This window comes from Lucilia cuprina, chromosome 3 (assembly GCF_022045245.1).
Source record: "Lucilia cuprina isolate Lc7/37 chromosome 3, ASM2204524v1, whole genome shotgun sequence".
Classification (NCBI taxonomy): Eukaryota; Metazoa; Arthropoda; class Insecta; order Diptera; family Calliphoridae; genus Lucilia; species Lucilia cuprina.
Genome location: NC_060951.1, coordinates 39,558,730 through 39,581,367, shown reverse-complemented (window position 1 = coordinate 39,581,367; position 22,638 = coordinate 39,558,730). Strand labels below are relative to the sequence as shown.

The 22,638-nt window shown below is 25.1% G+C and overlaps 1 protein-coding gene across 2 annotated transcripts in view; it reads right to left on the bottom strand.

Moving 5' to 3' along the window:
* Window positions 1-3,354: 3,354 nt before the first annotated feature.
* Window positions 3,355-22,638, bottom strand: part of LOC111677813 (myb-like protein P) — a 58,245-nt gene continuing 38,961 nt past the window's right edge. Inside the window, exons 3-7 of one of the 2 annotated variants that reach the window (XM_046945371.1) lie at window positions 21,338-21,437; window positions 6,736-6,824; window positions 3,816-4,897; window positions 3,568-3,756; window positions 3,355-3,486 (exon numbers count right to left, since the gene is read on the bottom strand). In XM_046945371.1, the coding sequence (XP_046801327.1) occupies window positions 3,376-3,486; window positions 3,568-3,756; window positions 3,816-4,897; window positions 6,736-6,784 (1,431 nt within the window). In that variant the 5' untranslated portion in view covers window positions 6,785-6,824; window positions 21,338-21,437 and the 3' untranslated portion in view covers window positions 3,355-3,375. The remainder of the gene's footprint in view (window positions 3,487-3,567; window positions 3,757-3,815; window positions 4,898-6,735; window positions 6,825-21,337; window positions 21,438-22,638) is intronic. The other variant, XM_046945372.1, reaches the window with a different exon arrangement.

Here is a 22,638-nt window from a genome sequence, read left to right as displayed (position 1 = left end):
ACATTTATCAAAAAAGGCTTAATTTAGCGAAGCCGTTGTTCGAAATACCCCAGATCCAAAATTTAACACAATAAATTTAGAAGCAATACTTTTCGGGATAAGTGTCCCTTTCTTAAATTTTAAACAAATTTTCCAATACATTTATGTTTTAAAAGTATCACAATGTCCATGGACATTATGACATTTTAAAATGTGACATAATGTCCATGGACATTATGTCTCTTTTTAGTGTGTCATAAGATCTATGGACATTATGACATGCAACCCCTTCCTAACACTGATTGAAAAAATCTTAGGAATTACGTCCATGAAATTGAGTTTCTGAACATTGAAAAACAGTTCCGATATTGGTTCGGATGTAGTATAAGTACATCCTCCTATCAATCTAATAAAAAACGCTTTATAAAGAATTTATAAAGAATTCTGCGCTCGATTGACATTAATGATTCAGGTGATGACAGTTTTTTTTAGATCTTCAGATTTTTCTATACAAACTTTTATTTTTCTTCAAATAAAACGAATATTTTTTATGTTATTAGGGATTTTCTTTTATTGTTTTTTTTTTTTTTTTGAGAAAAAATTTTGTTGTATTTTGTTGTTTGTTTTACTTTGTGATGCTTATTAATACATTACTAATGTTTTAATTAATTGTACATTATTAAAATGTTATTCTTTTTTTAAATTAATTTCTTATCATCATTATTATAAATTTGAAGTATGAAAATTTGTTTTTGTTTGATAATACAATTTAATGTTTGTTGTTTTGTTAATTAATTAGTTTTCTTTTTTTAATACATTATTAATGTTTTTTCTTTTAAATATATAAATGGTAATGTTAAATAAATTAACAAATTAAGTAACTAATAAAATCTCTTAGATTTTAACATTTTTTTAATAAAAATTTTTGAATATAAATATAACAATTACAATAATAAAACTGATGTTATAGAATTAAAAGAAATGAAAACAAATGAATAAAAAATATAAAAAAGAAACAAAATTTAAGGTTTTTGAACAAAACTATATAACAAATTTAAATTTAAATTACTTAAGGGCTATGATAATATAATTTTTATGTAAACATTTTGTTTATATAAAATTGAAAACCTTTATGGTATAAGTTAAACTTTTTGCTAAGTTTTCATTTGAACATTTTGTTGATAACCTTTAGTTAATTTTAATTTAAACTTGTTATAGATTTAGTAAAAAAATACAAGTTTTTTTATTTTTTAAATAATTCAAAAGAAGATACAATTTGAAGTTGAAATTTTTGAAAAAATCTCTTTTACGGAAAAATTTCAAAAATTTTCTTTGTTAATAAAAATTCTCTTTTTATGAAAAAAAAAACAATTTCTAAAAAATTATAGAAGATTTTCTTTTTTTATAAGTAATTTTCTAAAAAAAAATCTCTTTTTTATAGAAAATTTCCAAAAATTCTCTTTTTTATAGAAAACGTTTGAAAAATTCTCTTTTTTATAGAATATTTTTGAAATATTCTCTTTTTTATTGAAAGCTTTTGAAAAATTCTCTTTTTTAAAGATAATGCTAGAATATTTTTAAAAAATTTATAAAAATTCTGTTTTTTATAGAAAATTTTCGAAAATTCGCTTTTTTATAGAAAATTTCACATTTTTATAGAAAATGTTTAAAAATGTAAAAAAAAAACTATAGAAAATTTCTGAAAAATTCACTTTTTTATAGAACAATTCTCTTTATATAGAAAATTTTCGAAAAATTCTCAATTATTAGAAAACTTTCCAAAAATTCTCTTTTTTATAGAAAGTTTTCGAGAAATTCAGTTTTAAAAGATGTTTAAATTTTTCTTTTTTTAGAAAATTTTTGAAAAATTCTCTTTTTATAGAAAATTTTCCAAAATTCTCTTTTTATAGAAAACTTTCCCAAAATTCTCTTTTTGCACAAAATTTTCGAAATATTCTCTTTTTATAAAAATTAAATATTTTTATAAAAAGAGAATATTTTTCTCATTTTATAGGAAATTTTCAAAAATTTTCTTTTTTATAAAAATTTTTCGAGAAATTCAGTTTTTTATAGAAAAAATTTTCGAAAAATTCCCATTTTTCTTTTCAAAAAATTCACTTTTTATAGAAAACTTTCTGAAAATTCTCTTTTAATAGAAATTTTATTTTTTTTATAGATTTTTTTTGAAAAATTTCCTTTTATAAAGAACTTTTTTAATGAATTCTTCTTTAGGGAAAATGTTCGAAAATTTAAAAAAAAAATTGTAGAAAATTTTCGGAAAATTGTCTTTTTAATAAAAACTGTTCGAAAAGTTATTTTCTTTATAGAAAATTTTTGAAAAATTCTCTTTCTATTAAATTTGTTTAAATGCTTTATTTATTGAAAATGTTTAAAAACTTATTTTTATAGAAAATTTTCGAAAAATTCTCTTTTTTATAGAAAATATTCGACAAATTCTCTTTTTTTATAGAAAATTTTCAAAAAATTATCTTTTTTATAGAAAATTTTCAAAAAATTATATTTATTATAGAAAATCTTTTCTTTACAGAAACTTTAAAAAAAGTTCCTTTTTTAATACAAAATTATCGAACATCTCTTCTCTTATAGAAAATTTTTCTAGAAAAAATTGTGCTTTTGAAATTTGATTAAAACAAAATTTTTGAAAAGTTTTGTTTTTTTATAGAAATTTTTCGAATATTTCTTTTTTTTATAGAAAATTTCTCTTTTTTTAAAGAAAATTTTCAAAAATATTGAATTGAAAGCAATTTTTATAAAAATTTTTTGTTTATGTTTTATTTTTTTATAATCCATCTTATTTTTGTTTTCATATTGAACGGAGAGTTTTAGTTAACCTTATTTTTAATGTTTTTTTTATTGTAATCAGTGCATTTTGATTTTTAAAAAAATGTTTATTTTTTAATAGAAAAAAATGTATTGTAACACAGTTTTGAGATTTTGTTTAAATAGAGTTTTACTTGTTTTCTTTCAATGTTTTCTTAATTATTGTTAATAAATATTTTATTATGTTGTTGTTATTGAACTACATATACATACAGATGTATGTATGTATTTATATAATTACGAGTATGTTTGTTTTGTGTTTTTTATTAAAAATCTATTTGCTAATTTATTTCTTTCTATAAGTTAAATGTTAAAGTTTTTGTTTTATTAATGCCTTTCAATTGGAAGGAATGATTTAGTTAAATAAAAGTTTTCTTAGAATTTTTTTTTGTAAAAAATAAATTAAATCAATTTTAATGCTAATTAAATGATTATGTATTTTGTGTTTTATTTATTAATTAACTTAAAATTAATAATTTAACTTAAATTAAAGATAACATAAAATAAAAATTAATTCTCTTTAAAGGAATTTTGTGTCCTTTTATATATATATTTTTAAAGCTTTGTATGTTTAACAGTATCGGTCCAATAGTTTTGTATTGTCATGGCCTCTAATGAATTCAAAAATGAATCATTATCCAGGCTATACATTTCATCGGAATTATCCTGTTAATAAGAGAAACAAATTAGTTTTCAAGTTAAGTAAAAATTTTCATTTAAAGTGTTTTTCAACGATTTTGTCCTTACAGTACTTACACTAACACGCATCGTACTATCGTCAATATAAACACTGGAGTCCGGCTCACTTAATGCCTGCGGCTTGTTTAAGAAACGACGACGATATAGTACAATGCCCACGGTACCCACCGTACAACAAATACCGAAGACTGTAAAACAAATTGCCGATATTGCACCTACATCCATAAAATATGCGCGCTAGAAATGTAAAAAATATTTCATTTTATTTAACTCTTAAAGATTCAAGCAGTACTCACCTGTACAGATAACGCTTCTGATCTCTCCTCACTTTCATACTCATTGACTGAAGTAGACGCTGATCTGGTTAGTAGATTCTTAGAATCAGATGAATAATTTATATAACGATTAACTTTATATTCCGCCGATAAACCTTTTGATTTACGTGAACGATGTTCGTTTTCTTCACGACGTAAATCTTCGGGTTTATTGACATTTTCCAAAGTGAAAGGTATTTTATGTGGTTCGTCGTTAAAATCTTGTGTAACATCGGTGGTTACATGGGCCGGTGGTAATTGGGCTGCTACCGTATTAAACCAATCTAAATTACCTATTTGGGCTTTAACAATTTTCGGCGTGGCTGGGGCCTGTGGTAATTGAGTTGTGGTTGTTGTTACATTGTTGTTGCTAAACGACAAAGATGTTGCTGTCAATGATATTGGTGTTGTTGTATTTGTTGCGTTACTATCACTAGTATTATAATTGGTGGTTGTATTTGTTAATGCTGCATTTGACTGCTCGTTGGCAGTTGTATTTGTACTGGTTATATGTTGGCTATCGGTAAAATTGGTATAATTATTTGTCTCTAACACAGTTTCGGGTGTAGAGTTTTCCAATAATTTCTTTTCGTCTTTAGAATCTAATGTTGTTGCTGCTGTTATACTTTGTTCTTTATCCTCCTCAGCTGATCTCTTAACATCTGCTGCATGTTCCTCTTTGTTTTCAGAATTTAAATCCTTTTCTTTATGTTCTAGCTCCATTTCCATTTGTTCTAGATTATCTTCTGTGGCAAAATAATCATAATATTCTCCTTCTTCTTCTTCGTTATTGTTAGACGCTGCAGCGTCATTCTCTTGTTTTAGAGGATTTTCACTGTTAACGGTTGGTTCTGTTGTTTTTTGTTCTTCTACTTGTTGTAGTTTTAATTTTTCCTCTATTGTACTTTTCCCATAATTTGGCGTATCTGTTGTCCATGTCACTGTAGAGGTCTGATAGAGTTTGGTCACTAATTTATTATTATCGGTTTGTTGATGATTGTACTCGAGTATTGATTCCGGACTTGGATATGTGTGTACCACCACAATAAGGGGAAAGATGAGATCTAATAAAAAAATATAAAAGTTTTAAAAATGTTGAAAATGTTTCTTAAAAAAAATCTGTTTTTTACAGAAAATTTTATAATATTTTTTTTTTACAAATTTTCTTATTGAAATGAAAATTATCGACCATTTTCCATTCTTATTACATTTCAAGAAAATTTCATTATTTTTATACAAAATTTTAAAATTTTCTTAAAAAAAATTTTGTCTGAATAATTTCTTTTTTATAGGAAATTTTCAAAACACATTTTTTTGTTAGATTTCTTTTTTTTTGTGTGAAAGTTGTCGATTTTTTAAAGAAAAAATTCTGTTTTTTTGTTTCTCTTTTATAATAATTTTAGAAAAATATCTCTTTTTCATAGAAAATTGTCTGAAAATTTCTCGTTTTTCTTTCGATAGAAAAGTTTTGGAAAATTTCTCTTTTTAAGGAAAATGTTTTCTTTTTTCTGGATTTTTTTTTTGTAAAATTATAGAAAATTTCTCTCTTTTATACAAAAATTTAAAAAATTTTTTTTTTTAAATTCTCTTTTTTTATAAAAAAATTAGAAAATTTCTCTTTTTTTATAGAAATTTTTCTCTCTTTAATAAAATATTCTTTTTCATAGAAAATTGTAGGAAAATGTCTCTTTCTCATAGAAAATTTTCTGAAAATTTCTCTTTTTTTATAGACGATATCTGCTTTTATAAAAAATTTCTCTCATTTATATAAAAATTTCAGAAAATTTATCTTTTTTTATAAAAAAAAATATCTTTATAATTTCGAAAAAATTCCCTTTTTTGTAAAAAAGTTTTTATATATTTTTTGTAGAAAAATGTATTTTTTATAAAAAAATTAAGCTTTTCACTGAAAATATCGTTTTTTTTTATTAAAAATTAAAAAAATTCTTTTTTTATAAAAAAGTTATCGGAAAATTGTCCGAAAATTTGTATCTTTTTATAGAAATATTTAATTTTTTTTTTTAAATTATCTTTTTTTTTAGAAAATTTCAGAACATCTCTCTTTTTTTAGGAAATTGTCGAAAAAATCTTTTATATAAAAAATAAACCTTTTTTTAGAAAATTTATTTTTTATGGAAAATGTCGAAATGTTCTGTTTTTTAATAAAAAAGTTTTCAAAAGTTTCTCTTTTTTAGAAAATTGCAGGAAAATTAATCTTTTTTAAAAAGCTTTTACAGAAAATGTCGCTTTTTAATAGAAATATTTCGAAAAATGTTTCTTTTTTGTAAAAAAAAATGCGAATTTTTTTTCTTTTTTTTTTCAAAATTTAGGAAAATTCTTTTTTATAAAAATTTTCGAAAAATTTCTCTTTTTAAAAAATTTAAAACTGTCCCTCTTTTATAAATTTCTTTTTGTGCAAATATTCTCTTTTTATTTTAATAAAAAATTTTCTGAAATTTTGAGAAAATTTCTAGGTTCGCTCTTTTTTTGTAGAACATATTTTGAAAATTTTTCGATTATTTCGATTATTTTTTCTAGAAAATTATCGCCGAATTCTCTTTTTATATAAAATTAATGAAAATTTTTCTTTATTTTTTACAAAATTTTAGGAAAATTTAGAGAAAATTTTTAACAAAATTTTCTTTTTTTATAAAACTATAAAAAATTGTCTCTTTTTACTACAGATATATTTTAAAAAATCTTTTATAGAAAATTTCTCTCCTTTTTAAAACATTTTCGGAAAATTACATTTTTTTTAAAAGATTTTCGAAAATTTTCATTTTTTATTTAAAACCTTGTAGAAAATTATAAAAAAATTTTTGAAAAAATTTTTATTTTTAAAAAAAATTTCAAAAAATCTTCACTTTTCATAACTCTTAAAAGGAATTCAACGATTACTTACTACTCATTACTGTTATCCAAAACCAATGTGACCACCAATAGAATGTCATGATTCAGCCTGATAGATGATGACTTCAATGTTGTATTAAACTGTAAAAAAAAATTAAATGAGAAAAAAATCCAAATTGTAAATGATTCATTTATCAGTAAACATTTAATTAAATATATGGCTAATTGAACTAAACAAAAACAACAAGTTGTAATAATTACATCAGCAACTCTGGCCAAATGTCATCATCATCAGCAGTTGTATTATTGCATACAAATACTAAATTCACTTGAAGTATGTCAAATTTCATATTCATATTCAAGTGTTACAAAATTAAGGCCTATAACAGAAAAAAACCGGGTAAATTGGTGGTATTTAAATACAATGACACTTGTTTCTTTTGAACCAAACAAGTCATAAACAATTTGCTTTTGTTTATGAAAATAAATAAACTTTAAAAGGTGTCAATACACTGAGAGTTGAAAGAAACATATTATTGGTATTATTGCAACAAGTTGTATTGCAATCTATTGCATTTAAACGTCTATATGTAGTTTACCAGTTTTGATTGTTTTATTTAATATAGTAGAGGGGTATTCATATGATAAATACCAAATTTTTTTAGTTTAAAATTGAGTCATGTCATTCTAATAATCAGCATTTGTAGTACGTGATGAATGTTTAATTAAATTTTTAAGGCGAAATTGGAAATTTTGTGCTTAAAACTGGGATTTTTTTTAAACTCATAATTTCCTTAACATGAAGAAGTGAAGTGAATCCCCCTAATACTATATTTATATACATAAGTATGATGCGCAGTTTAATCGTATGCATTATAAGTCATTCATTCATTCACATATTTGTCTAAAGGTACTGAGGTGTAAATCAATTTGAAATATGTCGCAAAAAAATGCAAATTAATTCCAATGATGAACAATAGAGTAGTCGAGGAGTCATTTGCATTTTAGTACAAGTTTACACATTTTTTCATTCATATAGTATTTGTGTTTATGTGTAGGAGACCATGATGCGTATTTTTTAAATATTTATTTTTATGGTACAGAAATTGTTATGTAAATATTTTATTAGAGAAAAAGTTTACAAATTTGTGCATAGTGTGTAACGGAATTTGTTAATTAAAAAAAAATAAAACATAGAGGTGTTATTATTAACATTATTATGTAAAGGTCATGTAATAATTATCATTGTTTACATTGTTGCTTTTGTATAGAATATTTATTACAATTGATAACTAAAGACAAAGTTGAGAGAATTTTGTTTGAAAAGAGAATTTTTAAACTTGTTCTATATAATAGAATTTTACCTAAAATTAAAAAAAAACAGAATTTTTTGAAATTTTCTATGCAAACAAATTTAAATTTTTTTATAAACAATAATAATTTTTCGGAATATTTTCCATAAATTTTTTTATATTTTCTTTAAAAAATTATATATTTTTTTAATTTTTATTTAAAATGAGAATATTTCAAATAATTTCAAAATTAAATTTAATTTCAAAATTAAAATTAATAATAATTTTCTATAAAAAAGAGAACATTGAACAAAAATATATTTTTTTAAATGTTCCATAAAAAAGAGAATTTTCTTTAAAATGTTCTCGAAAATTGTTTCTGAAAAAAAATAATTTTCTCGAAAATTTTCTATAAGTAAAATAATTATTTTCAAACATTTTCTATAAATGGAAAACTTTTTTTCGACATTTTTCATAAAAAGAGAATTCTGTCGAAAGTTTTTTATAAAAAGAGAATTTTTGTCGAAAGTTTTCTATAAAAAAGAGAATTTCTGGAAAATTTTGTATAAAGAAGAGAATTTTCTATAAGAAAAATTATTTTTTTTAAAATTTTCCATAAAACGAAAACTTTTTTCAAACATTTTTCAGAAATTTTTCTATAAAAAGAGGATTTTGTCGAAAGTGTTCTATAAAAAATAGAATTTTATCGAATGTTTTCTATAAAAATATAATTTTAATTATAAAAAGAGAATTTTGTCGAAAATTTTCTAAAAAAAAGAGAATTTTGTCAAAAGTTTTCTAAAAAAGAGAAATTTTTCAAAAACTTTGTAAAAAAGGAAAATTTTCTATAAAAATATAATTTTCTTAAAATTTTTCTATAAAAATAAAATTTTATCGAAAATTTTCTATAAAAGAAGAAATTTTGGGCTGTTGTATGGAGGTTAGACGAAATAATGGACTAATTTTCATTAAGCTTCGTCATTGAGTCAAAAGAAGACCCAAACTGCCGACCTCTAGCGTGCGTACAAGGTTTACATGGGCACATAGACGAACTGACGGACTTAGTTATATCGACTCAGAAAGTGATTTCGTATACGTTAAGGGGGTGTGCCCGACTATAGTGGTGTAGATTATAATAACTTCCTTAATTCCTAAATTTCAAATTAAATTTTCCTCTCCAATTTTTCAAATACCATTAGGTGCTGAAATACTTTTTGTTTTGTTTAATTTAAACATAATTGTTGTCAAATATGTATAAAAAAACTTGACATGCACATTTTTGTGTTAAATAAATAAACAGCAACAGCAAGTCATTGTTATAAACATACTTTGTCTACAAACTACAATTTATATTCAAATTACATAAATTTGATTATACGGTAAAGCAAACAATAAAATAAAAACAGCTGTTAACAATCAAAAATAAATTTGGCAATATATGTATGTATGCATAAAAAAACAACATACAAAAATAAAAAATATCGTAATAATATAAAAAATATAAAATGACACATTTAGACCAGTTTTGCTTTTTAACAGACAGACCTGCCCAAAAAATGTAATAAATTAAACATAATTTCAATACAACAACAACATTTAAATAAACAAACTCTATTTAAATTTAAAATGACTTAATCTTAATTGATATGTAAATTTTTTTTCATCAAGTTGTATATTATTTAAATAACAAGGCATTACTGATCTTTTTAGTAACGGTTTGTACTTAGCTTTGCCAAAAACATTGTTTAAATATTTACATCTGGCAATTAGAATTTAGTCTGTTTACCTTTTTGTGTCTTTGCTAAATTCTTTCTCTTTGTCTTTTACATCTGGCAATTCTGTTTAGTTTTCTTACGCGTTTTCATTGTGGCCGGTTGCAAATTTATTGCTAAATTTTCTTTTATTAATTATTAAATAATTATGTGTGTTTTTGTTAATATTTTTAAATAAATTTGTTAACTTATTGTTATATTTAATGAATTCAATGAAAGTTTGTTGTAATATTAGCGTTAAAATGTTAAAAAATGCGTGTGATTATTTGCAAAAATTATGCAAATTAAATGGAGCCCTAGGCTCCGCTAGCAAGTTGTTTATTTATTATTGTTTTGTTGTTATAATGAAGGAAGAGGAAGAATAAGAAAAACGCGAGATAAATGCAATGCGTTTGTTGTTGTTTATGAGTGAGTGAATTAAATGAGAGTGTCAGTGAAAAAATGCCGGTATTGTGTTTTTTATTACAATTAAGTAAACAAATATGAAAAATTAGATAAAAAGTTATTAAAAAAATGAAAAATCCATGGTTTTTAATTGTTAATAAAATATAATTAATATATTGAAATTAAAAAGTTTGAATAAATAATAAAAATATATTTTATGTTTGTTATGGTTATAAAATAAAGAGTTTAACAAATTTTGGCTGTTAGATGCTGTAAATTAAAATAAAATAAATTATGTTAAAGAAAATTGAAAATAAATTGTAAATGTGTCGCAAAAAACGTCTAAAATTTTAAAGGTAAGTGAGAAAATATTTTTAATAAATAATTACATTTCTTTATAGAAAATTGTTTGTAACATTTTAAAATAGTATTTAATTTCCCTAATAGAACACTACTTATAGAAAAGAGGCAATTTTAAACAAAATCTCATTTTATACAAAATCAATTTATTAAAGATAATTTTAGATACAAATTATTTTTTATAGAAAATTTGCAAAGAATTTAAATCTCATTTTATACAAAATTTTAAACAAAATCACTTTATCATAGAAATTTTAGACATTTTTGACAAAATTCTTTTCTATAGAAGATTTTTGTCAAATTCTTTAAGAGAAAATTTTTGAAGAATTCATTTCAAAAGTACCGACAAAATTACTTTTTATAGAATATTTTAGACAAACTCACTTTTTATAAAACATTGGACAATTTTCTTATATAAATAAAATTTATTAAAGACAAAGTCTTTTTATAGACAGTTTTTGACAACAAACGTTTTTTATAGAAAATAATTAGATTCTCTCTTTTATAGAAAGTTAGCAAAATTCTCTTTTTTTTTTTGAAATTTTTAGAAAAATTCTCATTTTTGTCGAAAATTTTCGGAAAAGTTCCTTTTATATAAACAATTTTCGAAAAATGTTTGTTTTTTATAGAAAAATTTCTGTAAATCTCTTTTCTATAGAAAGTTTTTGGAAAATTCTCTTTTTTTATAGAAAATTTCGAGAAAATTCTCTTTTTTTATGGAAAATATTTGAGAAAATTCTCTTTTTTATAGAAAGTTTATGGTTAATTCTCATTTTTATAGAAAACTGTCTCTTTTTTATTTTATTTTAAGAAAAATTCTCTTTTTTATAAAAAGTTTTTATGAAAAATCATCTTTTTATAGAAAATCTTTGGTAAATTGTCTTTTCTAATGAAAATATATTTTTTTCTATCTTTATTTTTATAAAAAATTCTTATTATTGAACATTTTTGAAGAATTTTGTTTTTTATAGAAAAATTTCAAAATATTTTCTTTTGTATAGAAAATTTTTAAAAAATTTTTAATTTTTCGAAAAAATCTCTTTATAGAATATTTTTGAAAAAATCTGTTTTATTTTATAGAATTGTTTAAAAAAAAATTAATAAAATTTCTATATTTTTAGAAAAATATAATAAATTCAGTTGTCATAGAAATTATTTTTTAAATTATTATTTTTATATAGATAATTAAAAAATATAATTTTTCGAAATATTCTTTATTAGAATTCTTTCAAAACATTGGTCGTGATGCACGTACATATATGAGAATTGCGACCTTTTAATAAATGTATCACCTATATCTCTAATTTAAAAAAACAAACCAGTTTTGTTTTAATATTTATCTTCTTTTCAACAACTTTTAGTATAATAAAAAAATTTATTAAAAATCTTTTAACTAAAACTAGAACTAATTTGCGTGGGAACTGAACAAAATGCTAAAGACTTCATTGATAAATAATTAACTAAATACATATTTAAATTGAATAAAATTTATTTTTAACATTTCTCCATAAATAAGTTTCGTATTAGAAATTTCATTATATTTTGAAATCACTGCTATTATTGAAAACTTTAAATATTAACCACAATTCTGTACAAATAAAATTAACGATGTTTTACATGGTTTACGCATCATATCTTAATATAGTAAAATAAAGACATTTCATAAGATTATTTCAACATTAATGTGATCTTCTGTTTTTTTATTAGTTTCAATTGCCTTTAAAAGGTTAGCGGCTTTAAATTGCAAAAAATTGTTAATATATATATTTTTTTTTGAAAATAAAACCTTTTTAAATCGTCTTTCCTTTAACAGACACTCAGTAAAGATAAAAAAATTAATTTAAAATTGTCTGTCAATTTAATGATGATGACGTGACACCCACACTTTTTTCATTGTTTAACAACAAAGTTTTATTTTATTGTTTAACGAAAAAAATTCTCATTATACAATTTCAAGTCTATTGTTTCATTCTATTGGATATGTATGGCAAGCAGAAAACAACATTCTGACCAAATATTAACTTTTTATTGCAGTCACAAACCTTTGAGCGCTACAGTAAGTCGGCCGGTTCTATATGAAAAGATATTTCAGATTTAATAAACGATTACAATAAAAGATAACTTTTGAAAAATTTTGATCTTGTTTGTGGACTTAGTTGCTTCAGTTCAGTTGCTTCAAATGTTCGTTTTCTCATTTAAACGGCCTTAGTGATCATATCGGTTAATTGAACATAAAGTTGTATATAAGGATCATGAATCTTTCTTCTAAACCATCGTATAAATCTTATATCTTAATAACAACAATATGTCAAATAAATTCCCACGCCATTTTTCAAAATTTAACATGTCATACACAAGTAATCTTATGATTAGACATTTCTAAAATAATTTCTTACTTGCATTTTTTTTGTAGGTAAATGATCATCTCGAAACGTAATAATCTTCGTACAACACACTATCAGTTTCATGTAAGTAACTTAAAAAATAATTATTTTTTAATGTTTATTATCTACAAATTGATGTCTATATTATTTCTATACATTATTTTATAAACTTTTGTATATTGTAGCTTTATTTTTCTATTTTTGGGTTAATTGTTTGCTCACACAGTATATCTATACCCGGGATATTTGTTTATGTCTATAGTTATTAAGTTGATAATATCTTATAACTTTATTATTTTAAATTGTAAGTGAATTACAATGTGCATAGTTAACGTTTCTCAAATTAATGGCTACTTTTTTATGGTAAAAAAATAGGATAATGAGGAAAGAGGAAATTGTTTTTAGACCATATCAAATGGAATTTATTATTAATTGAGGTTAATTTGCAATGAAATGAATCTAGAGCACAATTACGTAATAAATTTAAAATCATATTATGCCATTAGATGTCGATATAAAATTCTGATACTTATTTTTGATAAAATTAAGGAAAATGTTAGGATGAATTAGTCTAGACTAAAGACTAGGCTATAATCCAGGCAATTAACTGGAATATAGTCTAAGCTATAATCTACTCAACAATCTGGACTATACTATAGTGTAGTAAATATACATATACATACTAGTTTATAGTCTTGTCAATAGTCTTTTCAAAAATCTAGACTATGTTCTGGTCTTTAGTTTGGATTTTAGACTAGTTTATAGTCTGGACTATATTCTACTGTTACAACTAGAGTCTAGTCTATAGTCAGGACTTTATACTAGCTAATAGTCTTGAAAATATTTTAGACTTTAATCTGGACTATAATCTAGTCTATAGTCTTAACTATATCCTAAACTATAGTGTAGTCTAATCAGTAGTGTGAATTAAAGCCAGTATATAGTTTATACTCTGGAATGTAGTCTTATATCTGGACTATAGTCTAGTATATAGTCTGGACTTTATAGTCTTTTAGTTTGTAGTCTAGACAATGTCTATTTTTTGGACTTAAGTCTAGTTTAAAGTCTAGCCTATAGTTTCGACTAGACTATGTTCTGGACAATATTCTGAACTACAATCTAGTCTATAGTCTGAAGTTCATTCTGGACTATAGTCTCAAATATATTCAGGACTATAGTCTGGACTATATAATATAATGGACTAAAATATAGACTATAGTCTGAACTTAGGACAAGCTGACAGTCTGGTATAGTATATTCTATAATCGTTTATATACTAGACTACATTCTAGTCTATAGTCTGATCTGTAGTATAGTTTATAGTTTGGACTGTAGTATGAATCTTTGACTAGTTTATAGTCTGAAATATAGTCTTGTCTCTAGTCTGGTCTATAGTCTAATCTCAAGTCAGAAATTTAGACTTGTTTATAGTATGTTCGATAGTCTAGTTTATAGTCTGTACTTTAGGTTAGTTTTTAGTCTGGACTTTAGTTTAGTTTATAGTATAGTCTAGTCTACAGTCTAGTTTACAGTCTAGTCCTGTCTATAGTCTAGTATAAGTCTAGACTAGGGTCTAGTGTATAGTCTAGTCTAGGGTCTAGTGTATAGTCTAGTCTACAGTCTAGTTTACAGTCTAGTCTATCTATAGTCTAGTCTATTGTCTAGTCTTTAGTCTAGTCTATAGTCTAGTCTATAGTCTAGTCTATAGTCTAGTCTATAGTCTAGTCTATAGTCTAGTCTATAGTCTAGTCTATAGTCTAGTCTATAGTCTAGTCTATAGTCTAGTCTATAGTCTAGTCTATAGTCTACTCTATAGTCTAGTCTATAGTCTAGTCTATAGTCTAGTCTATAGTCTAGTCTATAGTCTAGTCTATAGTCTAGTCTATAGCCTAGTCTATAGTCTAGTCTATAGTCTAGTCTATAGCCTAGTCTATAGTCTAGTCTATAGTCTAGTCTATGGTCTAGTCTATAGTGTAGTCTATAGTCTAATCTATAGTCTAGTCTATGGTCTAGTCTGTAGTCTAGTCTATAGTCTAGTCTATAGTCTAGTCTATAGTCTAGTCTATAGTCTAGTCTATAGTCTAGTCTATAGTCTAGTCTATAGTCTAGTTTGTAGTCTAGTATACTGTCTAGTCTATTCTCTAGTCTCGTCCATAGCCTAGTCTATTGTTTAGTCTATAGTCTAGTCAATAGTCGGGACTTTACTATAGTCTATGTCTGGACTATATTCAGGACTAGTATAGTCTATAGACTAGACAATAGTCTGGACTATAATCTAGTCTATAGTATGAACTGTATTATAATCTTTAGTCTGAACTATACTTCGGTCCAAATTCTGGATCACAACAGTTTAGAAATTGTTTATTAGTCTTTTGTAAGCGCCAAAACAATTCAAATACATATCTCACAGCTGTGATTAATTTCAATTATTATAAATTTATTTGCTGTAATAATATTTATATTTTCATATTGATTGAATAACACTTGTTAAATAGAAATTTCACTTTCTACATTAATAAACTGTAACCGATTTCAATAAATCTTACATACACTGTAATTGTAACAAAGGGGTATTAGTTGAAATCTTAAAAAAAACCGAAGAAGAAAAAGAAAGTAAAAACATGTCAAATTAAATTGGTAAGAAAAAAAAATATTGCAAACAAACAACAATAAAATATAATAAAAAATTGTCAACAATTTTCAACAACAATTGTGTATAAAAATCGCATGTTGCAAACAAAAGATTTTCATTTTCTTTCTTTATTATTTTGAGGAGGAGTACAAACAAAATCAAATCAATTACAAAATCATCAAAAGACATCTTTTAAAGTTATAGAAAGGGAAAATGTAAATAAAATTAATAGACAAAAAGGTTTTATAGTATTTATATAAGTAAGTAGTTACATTACAATGTAGACGAGTTCGATGAAATAAGAAAATAAAAAATTATTTGCCAAAAAAAAAAAAAAAATTTCTATTACGGGTACATATTTGTTTTGTTGTTAATCGCAACAAATAATAATCACCATTATTGTTAACATAAGTTCAATTGAAATTATGGGAATTTCATTTTATAGGTAATACACGTACAAGTCTTATAGCCAAGATGTTTGTTGGATTTGGCTGAAATAACTATTTTTGATTAGTCTCCTGACAAGTTTATTCACATTACTTTAAATAATGTAGGGATTTATATCGATATTTTTATAGAAGTTTATTAAGAAATGCATTAATTTAGCAAATATTTGTTTGATCTTATAAACTTTTGTTAAATCAAACCAAATTTCTTATTGCATTGAAATATGTATTTCAACTTGTGAATGCAAGTAGTAAAAATCTGGTTAATATAAGCCAATATGTGATATAATTTAATGAATATTTAAAATTTCAATAAATACCTTAATTTCTATTATATTAGCTGTACTAAAACTTACACATAATCCGAGTAATAATTAAATTATCTTTATTTAATTATTAAACTATTAGATAACACGCTTTTTAACACATTTCAATATGTAAACGTTTATAGTTATTCTTTGAATTTTCCCTTTGTTTTTGCATATAAAGAATCTCATTAAAAGTTTAAAATTTGTTTACAAACTTTTGTAGTATAATTTTTTTGCTTTAGACTTCAAGAGCAACAATACAAAGAAAGGAAAATTAAATTTTCTTTTTATTTCACTTCTATTTATATAAACAGATACGTATAAGTATCTATGAATATGATAATATTTAATTTGTAGAGGTGGTATTTCAAGTTGTTCGCGTGCCTTTTACCATAAAAAGCAAAAAAAAAAAATACTGCATAGAAAATATAACAACGAGACCCTTCATTTAGTAGAAAGTGACATTGGGTGGGAATTTCTTTGTTGTTAGCTTTTGATGAAATTTAAAAAAGCAAAAAAAAAAAAACTTATTCTATAATTACCATACATACGTCGTTAGTTTGCATGTGTACTTGAAGAGGGAGGACCATTCTGAGGCCCTTAAGGAAAAATTAAAAATTCTATAGTTTGAATCAGGGATTTTAAAAGCATTTTAAGCTGACTTCTTTAGTTAGTAAACTAACCAATATTTGTATGCATCATTAGTCAATGTACTAGGATAGAGTATTCTATATATTACATATTACATTAGTATATTGTATAGACTATAGAAAGGGCATATACTATTTATAAGTCTAATTCTAATAAATTCTAGTCTAATATATAGTCCATAGTCTTGTCTTTAGCCTTAAGTTTAATTTATAGTCCAGTATATAGTATATGGCCTAGTCTATAGTCTTTTCTATAATCCACTTTATAGTTTAGTCTAAAGTCTAGTCAATAATCAAATCTATAGTCTAGTCTCGTATATAGTCTATTCTATGGACTGGTCTTTAGCCTATTCTCTGGTCTAGTATATAGTCTACTTCATTATTTAGTCTATAGTCTTGCCTACAGGCTAGTCTAGTTTAGGGTCTACAGTTGAGTCTCAAGTTGGGTCTAGTCTAAAGTTGAGTTCTAATTTTGGTCTATAGTCTAGTGTATAGTTTAGTCTATAGTTTATAGTCTAGTCTATAGTCTAGTCTATAGTCTAGTATATAATCTAGTTTATAGTCTAGTCTATAATCTGGTCTATAGTCTAGTCTATAGTCTAGGCTATAGTCTAGTCTATAGTCTAGTCTATAGTTAAGTCTATAGTCTAGTCTATAGTCTAGTCTATAGTCTAGTCTATAGTTCAGTCTATAGTCTAGTCTATAGTCTAGTCTATAGTCTAGTCTATAGTCTAGTCTATAGTCTAGTCTATAGTCTAGTCTATAGTCTAGTCTATAGTCTAGTCTATAGTCTAGTCTATAGTCTAGTCTATAGTCTAGTCTATAGTCTAGTCTATAGCCTAGTCTAGTCTATAGTCCAGTTTAAAGTCTAGTCTATAGTCTAGTCTATAGTCTACTCTATAGTCTACTCTATAGTCTAGTCTATTGTCTAGTTTATTGTCTAGTTTATAGTCTATAGTCTAGTTTAGAGTTTAGACTGACTATTGTCTAGTCTAAAGTCTGGACTTAAGTCTAGTCTGAAATATGAAAGATAGTCTGGTCTAGACTATAGTCTATTCTCTGAACTACAGTATTGTTTATTGTCTAGTCAAAGTCTATTCTATTGTGTATGATAGACTGTAGTTCAGACAATAGCTTAGTCAAATGCTTGGAGTATATTTCAGTCTATAGGTTGGACTATGGTCTAATTCAAAGTCTGGTGCAAGTCCTATATTCCAGCTAATACTCTTATTTGATAAATCCTATTCGAATTAAAAGTTTGGACCATTATTTTATATTCTATAATCTGCACTATAGTCTTCATTATTGTATGGACTCGTAAAATTCTCCCGGTCCATGGTAAATTATCTAGGTGTGGTTTACCGAACCAATAATAGCAAATTACAAATTCACATATTGAATATATTTATCGTTTGATATTTATGTATTGCCCTTAATATTGGACTTGTCTGCTTAAAGTACTACGTAGTTATAATTATCTGTTAGTTGATATATAATATATTTGATTGTATACCTGTCTTGGCACACACTTGTTAACTAGTGTTATACATGGTTTTTTATTATAATTTTTTTTTAGCAGATTTTGCACAATTGTATACCTACGTAGTTTTCTTAACATGCATTCATTATGTTTTTCTGTTCATAGAAATGAATAAATAAATATCTAAAGTTATAAATGAATGCACGTTTATTGTAGTGTAAATATATGCCTAAGTCAAGAGTGCGCTTGGGACTATTTTCTTGTCTATAATCAGGACTATAGTCAAATCTATGTTCATGTCAATAGTTTTGACCATAAAGACTATTCTATAGTTGTATCTCTAGACTAGACTTCTGTTTAGTATTTAATCTGGGTTATAGTTTGAACAATAGTCTAGTCCAAAGTATAAACTATGGTCTACTCTATAGTCTAGACTTCTTTAATCTAGTTTTTAAAGTGGACTATAGTCCATAGTCTAAACTATAGCCCAGTCTATAATCTGTACTATTGAATAGTCTATAATCTGAAATATAATCTAAACAACAGTCTATTATATATGTTATATATTATTATATAGTCTAGATCAAGTTTAATCTAGAATCCAGACGATATTGTGATCTATTATCTATTTAAAAATGGAATAATAAACCCTTTTAAAAACATCTTTGTTCATTTATTTTCCTTATACAAGCGCAATTGACAACACTGTTTAAACTTAAGCAAGCATGAGAAGAATTTAAATTCAAGTCTAATTGAGAATTTCATTTATCATGTCTAAAGAGAGTCGGCCGTTAATACGAATGAGGGTCGTTTGTTTACATTCTTCTTTGGATTTTTTTTGAACTATGCATATATGCTCATTATGCTGGTACGTTGTTTGGAAAGGAAGGGTACTATTTCGTTTCAAATTAAAAATTTACTCTTTAGTATTTTTGTTGTTTTTTTTTGTTTATTTTGGTTAATTGCAGGTTGTTTTTTTATTGCACTTGTTCCACTTTTTATTTAGTATGCATTTGTTGTTGTTGCTGTTGTCTTGTTAAATTTAGTTTTTGTTTTGTATGAATTGTTTTACTATTTAATTTCTAATGTTTGTTACAGAGCAGTGTTGTATTGTATGGTGGTGGATGTCGGTGGTGATTGTTTATAGAAAAAAATTACATTTTTTTTATGCAGTTCGGTTAAAAAAATTACAGGCAGTTTTAGTAAATGTTTAAATGTTTTTTGTTGCTGTTTATTTTGCAGTATCGTATTTTTGTTATTAAGTATTCTAAAATAGTTTCAATTTAGTTTTACTTTTACATTTTTGTTTTGTTTATTTTTTATTATTTTTTTTCGGTTGAACATGTCACGATTATTTATTTCAATTTTTTCGTTTAAGCTCAGTTTGACCGTTTTGCTGTGGTGACCTTGTTGTATGCCGTTGTTTTTGTTTTCTGTATTTAAATTTTTTTGAAATATTTATTATTTGCTTTTTTGTTTAATTTTTTCTATTAATTAGAATACTTAGTTTCCCATGGTTTGTTTATACTTAATATGAGTAATTATATATATTGTCTAATTGTTGGTTTTGCAGCAGCATTTATAGGAAGTCGTTTTTTATACCCTACACCATTATAGTGGGGAAGATATTAAGCGTTTCTGCTGATGTTTGTAACACCCAAAAATATAGATCCTACAACCACTTTAAAGTATACTAATCGGCTCAGAATCATTTTTTGAGTCGATTTAACTATGTCCGTACGTTCGTCCGTCTGTCCGTGTGTCTATGTAAACCTTGTCCGTCGCAATTTTCAAGATTTACCTATAACCGTCCTTTTTTTAATACCCTACACCACTATAGTGGGGAGCGTTTGTGCTGATGTTTGCAACACCCAAACATATTGCTCCTACAACCACCTTAAAATATTCCAATCGGCTCAGAATCACTTTCTGAGTCGATTTAGCTATGTCCGTCCGTCTGTCTGTGTGCCTATGTTAACCTTGTGCGCACGCTACAGGTCGCAATTTTCAAGATAATTTAATAAAATTTGGAACATACTCTTCTTTTGGTCCAAGGACCAATTGAAAATGGTTGAAATCGGTCCATTCTTTCGCCTTGCCACCATACAACCGCCGAATAGGACTTTGCGCTCACAATTAAGTTAAATGTTCTGTTAAGTTAACGAATGTCTGCAGAACTTAGTTCTATAGAACCATACAAACTCACCTTCAAAAAATGACTTGAAAGTCTAAATTCACTTATAAACACTAATAACACGATTAAATTCTTCATAGACGTAAATTCATCTACCAACATTTATAAGTGTAGGGCCATATTTACCCCTACTCCTCTATGAGCCTGCTTGTAGAAAATGTACTTTTTTTTAACAATAAGTAAAACTATTCATGAATCAAGTTAAGAAACAAATCAAATGATATATTTTTTAAAAAATAATCCACATTATTAACATACTGATTGGTGTAGGCTACCATATGGTCGACTACGCTCGACTATAAATTCATTAGTACTTATTTAATGTTCGCATTTAATTTATTAAAAAAAATAAGAGGAAAAGTGGAACAATTATTTAAAAAAAAATATCGAACTGTTGTGAAAAATCCATTTAATACGGGAATACATTAAACACTTTTGGATATGTCTTTGAAATACCTATCAGTTGATGTACATGTTAAATATATCTGTTTAGTTAACTGATATACTGAAAGAAAGGTCCAAGTATTCAAAATAGTCTTTTAAATCAACAATTTTAACCGATTTTGTTGATTATACATATAAATATATTAAAATAACTATATAATAAAATGCGTCTACCTAAGATTAAATAAAAGTTTAGATCCATTAAATATCCTCTGTCATATAATTTTTCGAATAAATATTAAGGTTTTATAGTAATTTTTTAATTAAAAATAAAAAAATATTTTAAATAAAACTTTTGTATTTCTTACCTTTAAAATCTCTGGAAATCTGCCGTCTTTTTTATTAATCCTCTGCAGAAATTTCCTTATTTAAAAAACTCTTTAAAATATTTAACTTGTTGACATTGATCTGAAAATAAAATTAAAAACATTTTTAAATTAATAATTTATAACAGTTAAAGAGTTTTACATAAAAGTTAACATATAATTAAAAGACTTTAACATTTACTTAAATAAAATATTAAATTATTTAATACTCTTGTGTGTGCAATAGCACAGCTATTTAGTATGTGAACACTTGTCTCGACAATTATGATGTAAAATTTTTTGTTCACATAGTAGTACGAATATAATTCGTGGTTATAACTAAAATGTTTTTAAAGCCGCTCCCGCTTAAGGTTGACTTTTAGCTTTAGCCGTACAATAAAAACATACATACAACTTTATGGTTACAGACACACAGATCATAACATAGGTCAGCGGGTTAAAACTACAACACTTTGTTTTCGTATAGTTATAGAGTTGTATACATTGTATCATGTGTAAATTACTCTAGGTATGATTTCAATTGACTAAATCTAAATATTCGAACGTTTAATCTGTGACGAACAAAAGTTTGGTTCTGCCAAGATATTGAATACTTTGTTCTTACTCACAGAAAACACACATTGATAAATATATATTTAAAATCAACTCATTTCCAACGCTTAGTCAAAAAGTCACTCCCTTGTGGGCTCCGAATTTATCCAGATTATCGTGCATCAGTCTTTTAAACGCAACTTTTCACTCTAATTTGGGTTTAAACCACACACACTACATGGATCTCGAAGGAACACCAACCAACTGACCATTGAGTACAAGTCACGCAAGCTACTGGCCACCCGTAGTTCTCTGGTTCGAACCCATGTGAAATAATGCCAAGGAATGCCCGAGGAGTGAATTGACATCACACTTGACAGTTTATAGTCTCGGCAGACTAGAGGTAGGTACTGGTAGCACTAGTTTACCCAGGAATTACAATACATCAAGTAGTCTTTCATCGAGGAAACATGCCCGGGGGAGATTGATAGCCAAATAGGCTACTCAAAATAAACAGTAATTATAGAGCTAAAGATTTTTTATCAAGGAACCTTGAGAATGTTAACCTTTGAAGTGCTAAACCATTTGTGCACTAATATATATATTTAGGCCTTCAAATCCCATTGAAACATTTGGCCGCAACAATGTTTTCCAATGCGATTTAACACAACACATCTTCATCTCGCTCCATGAAATTCCAAATTCCGGCAACTAGTTTTCTACCTGTCATCTCGAAGTATTTGAAGATCTGT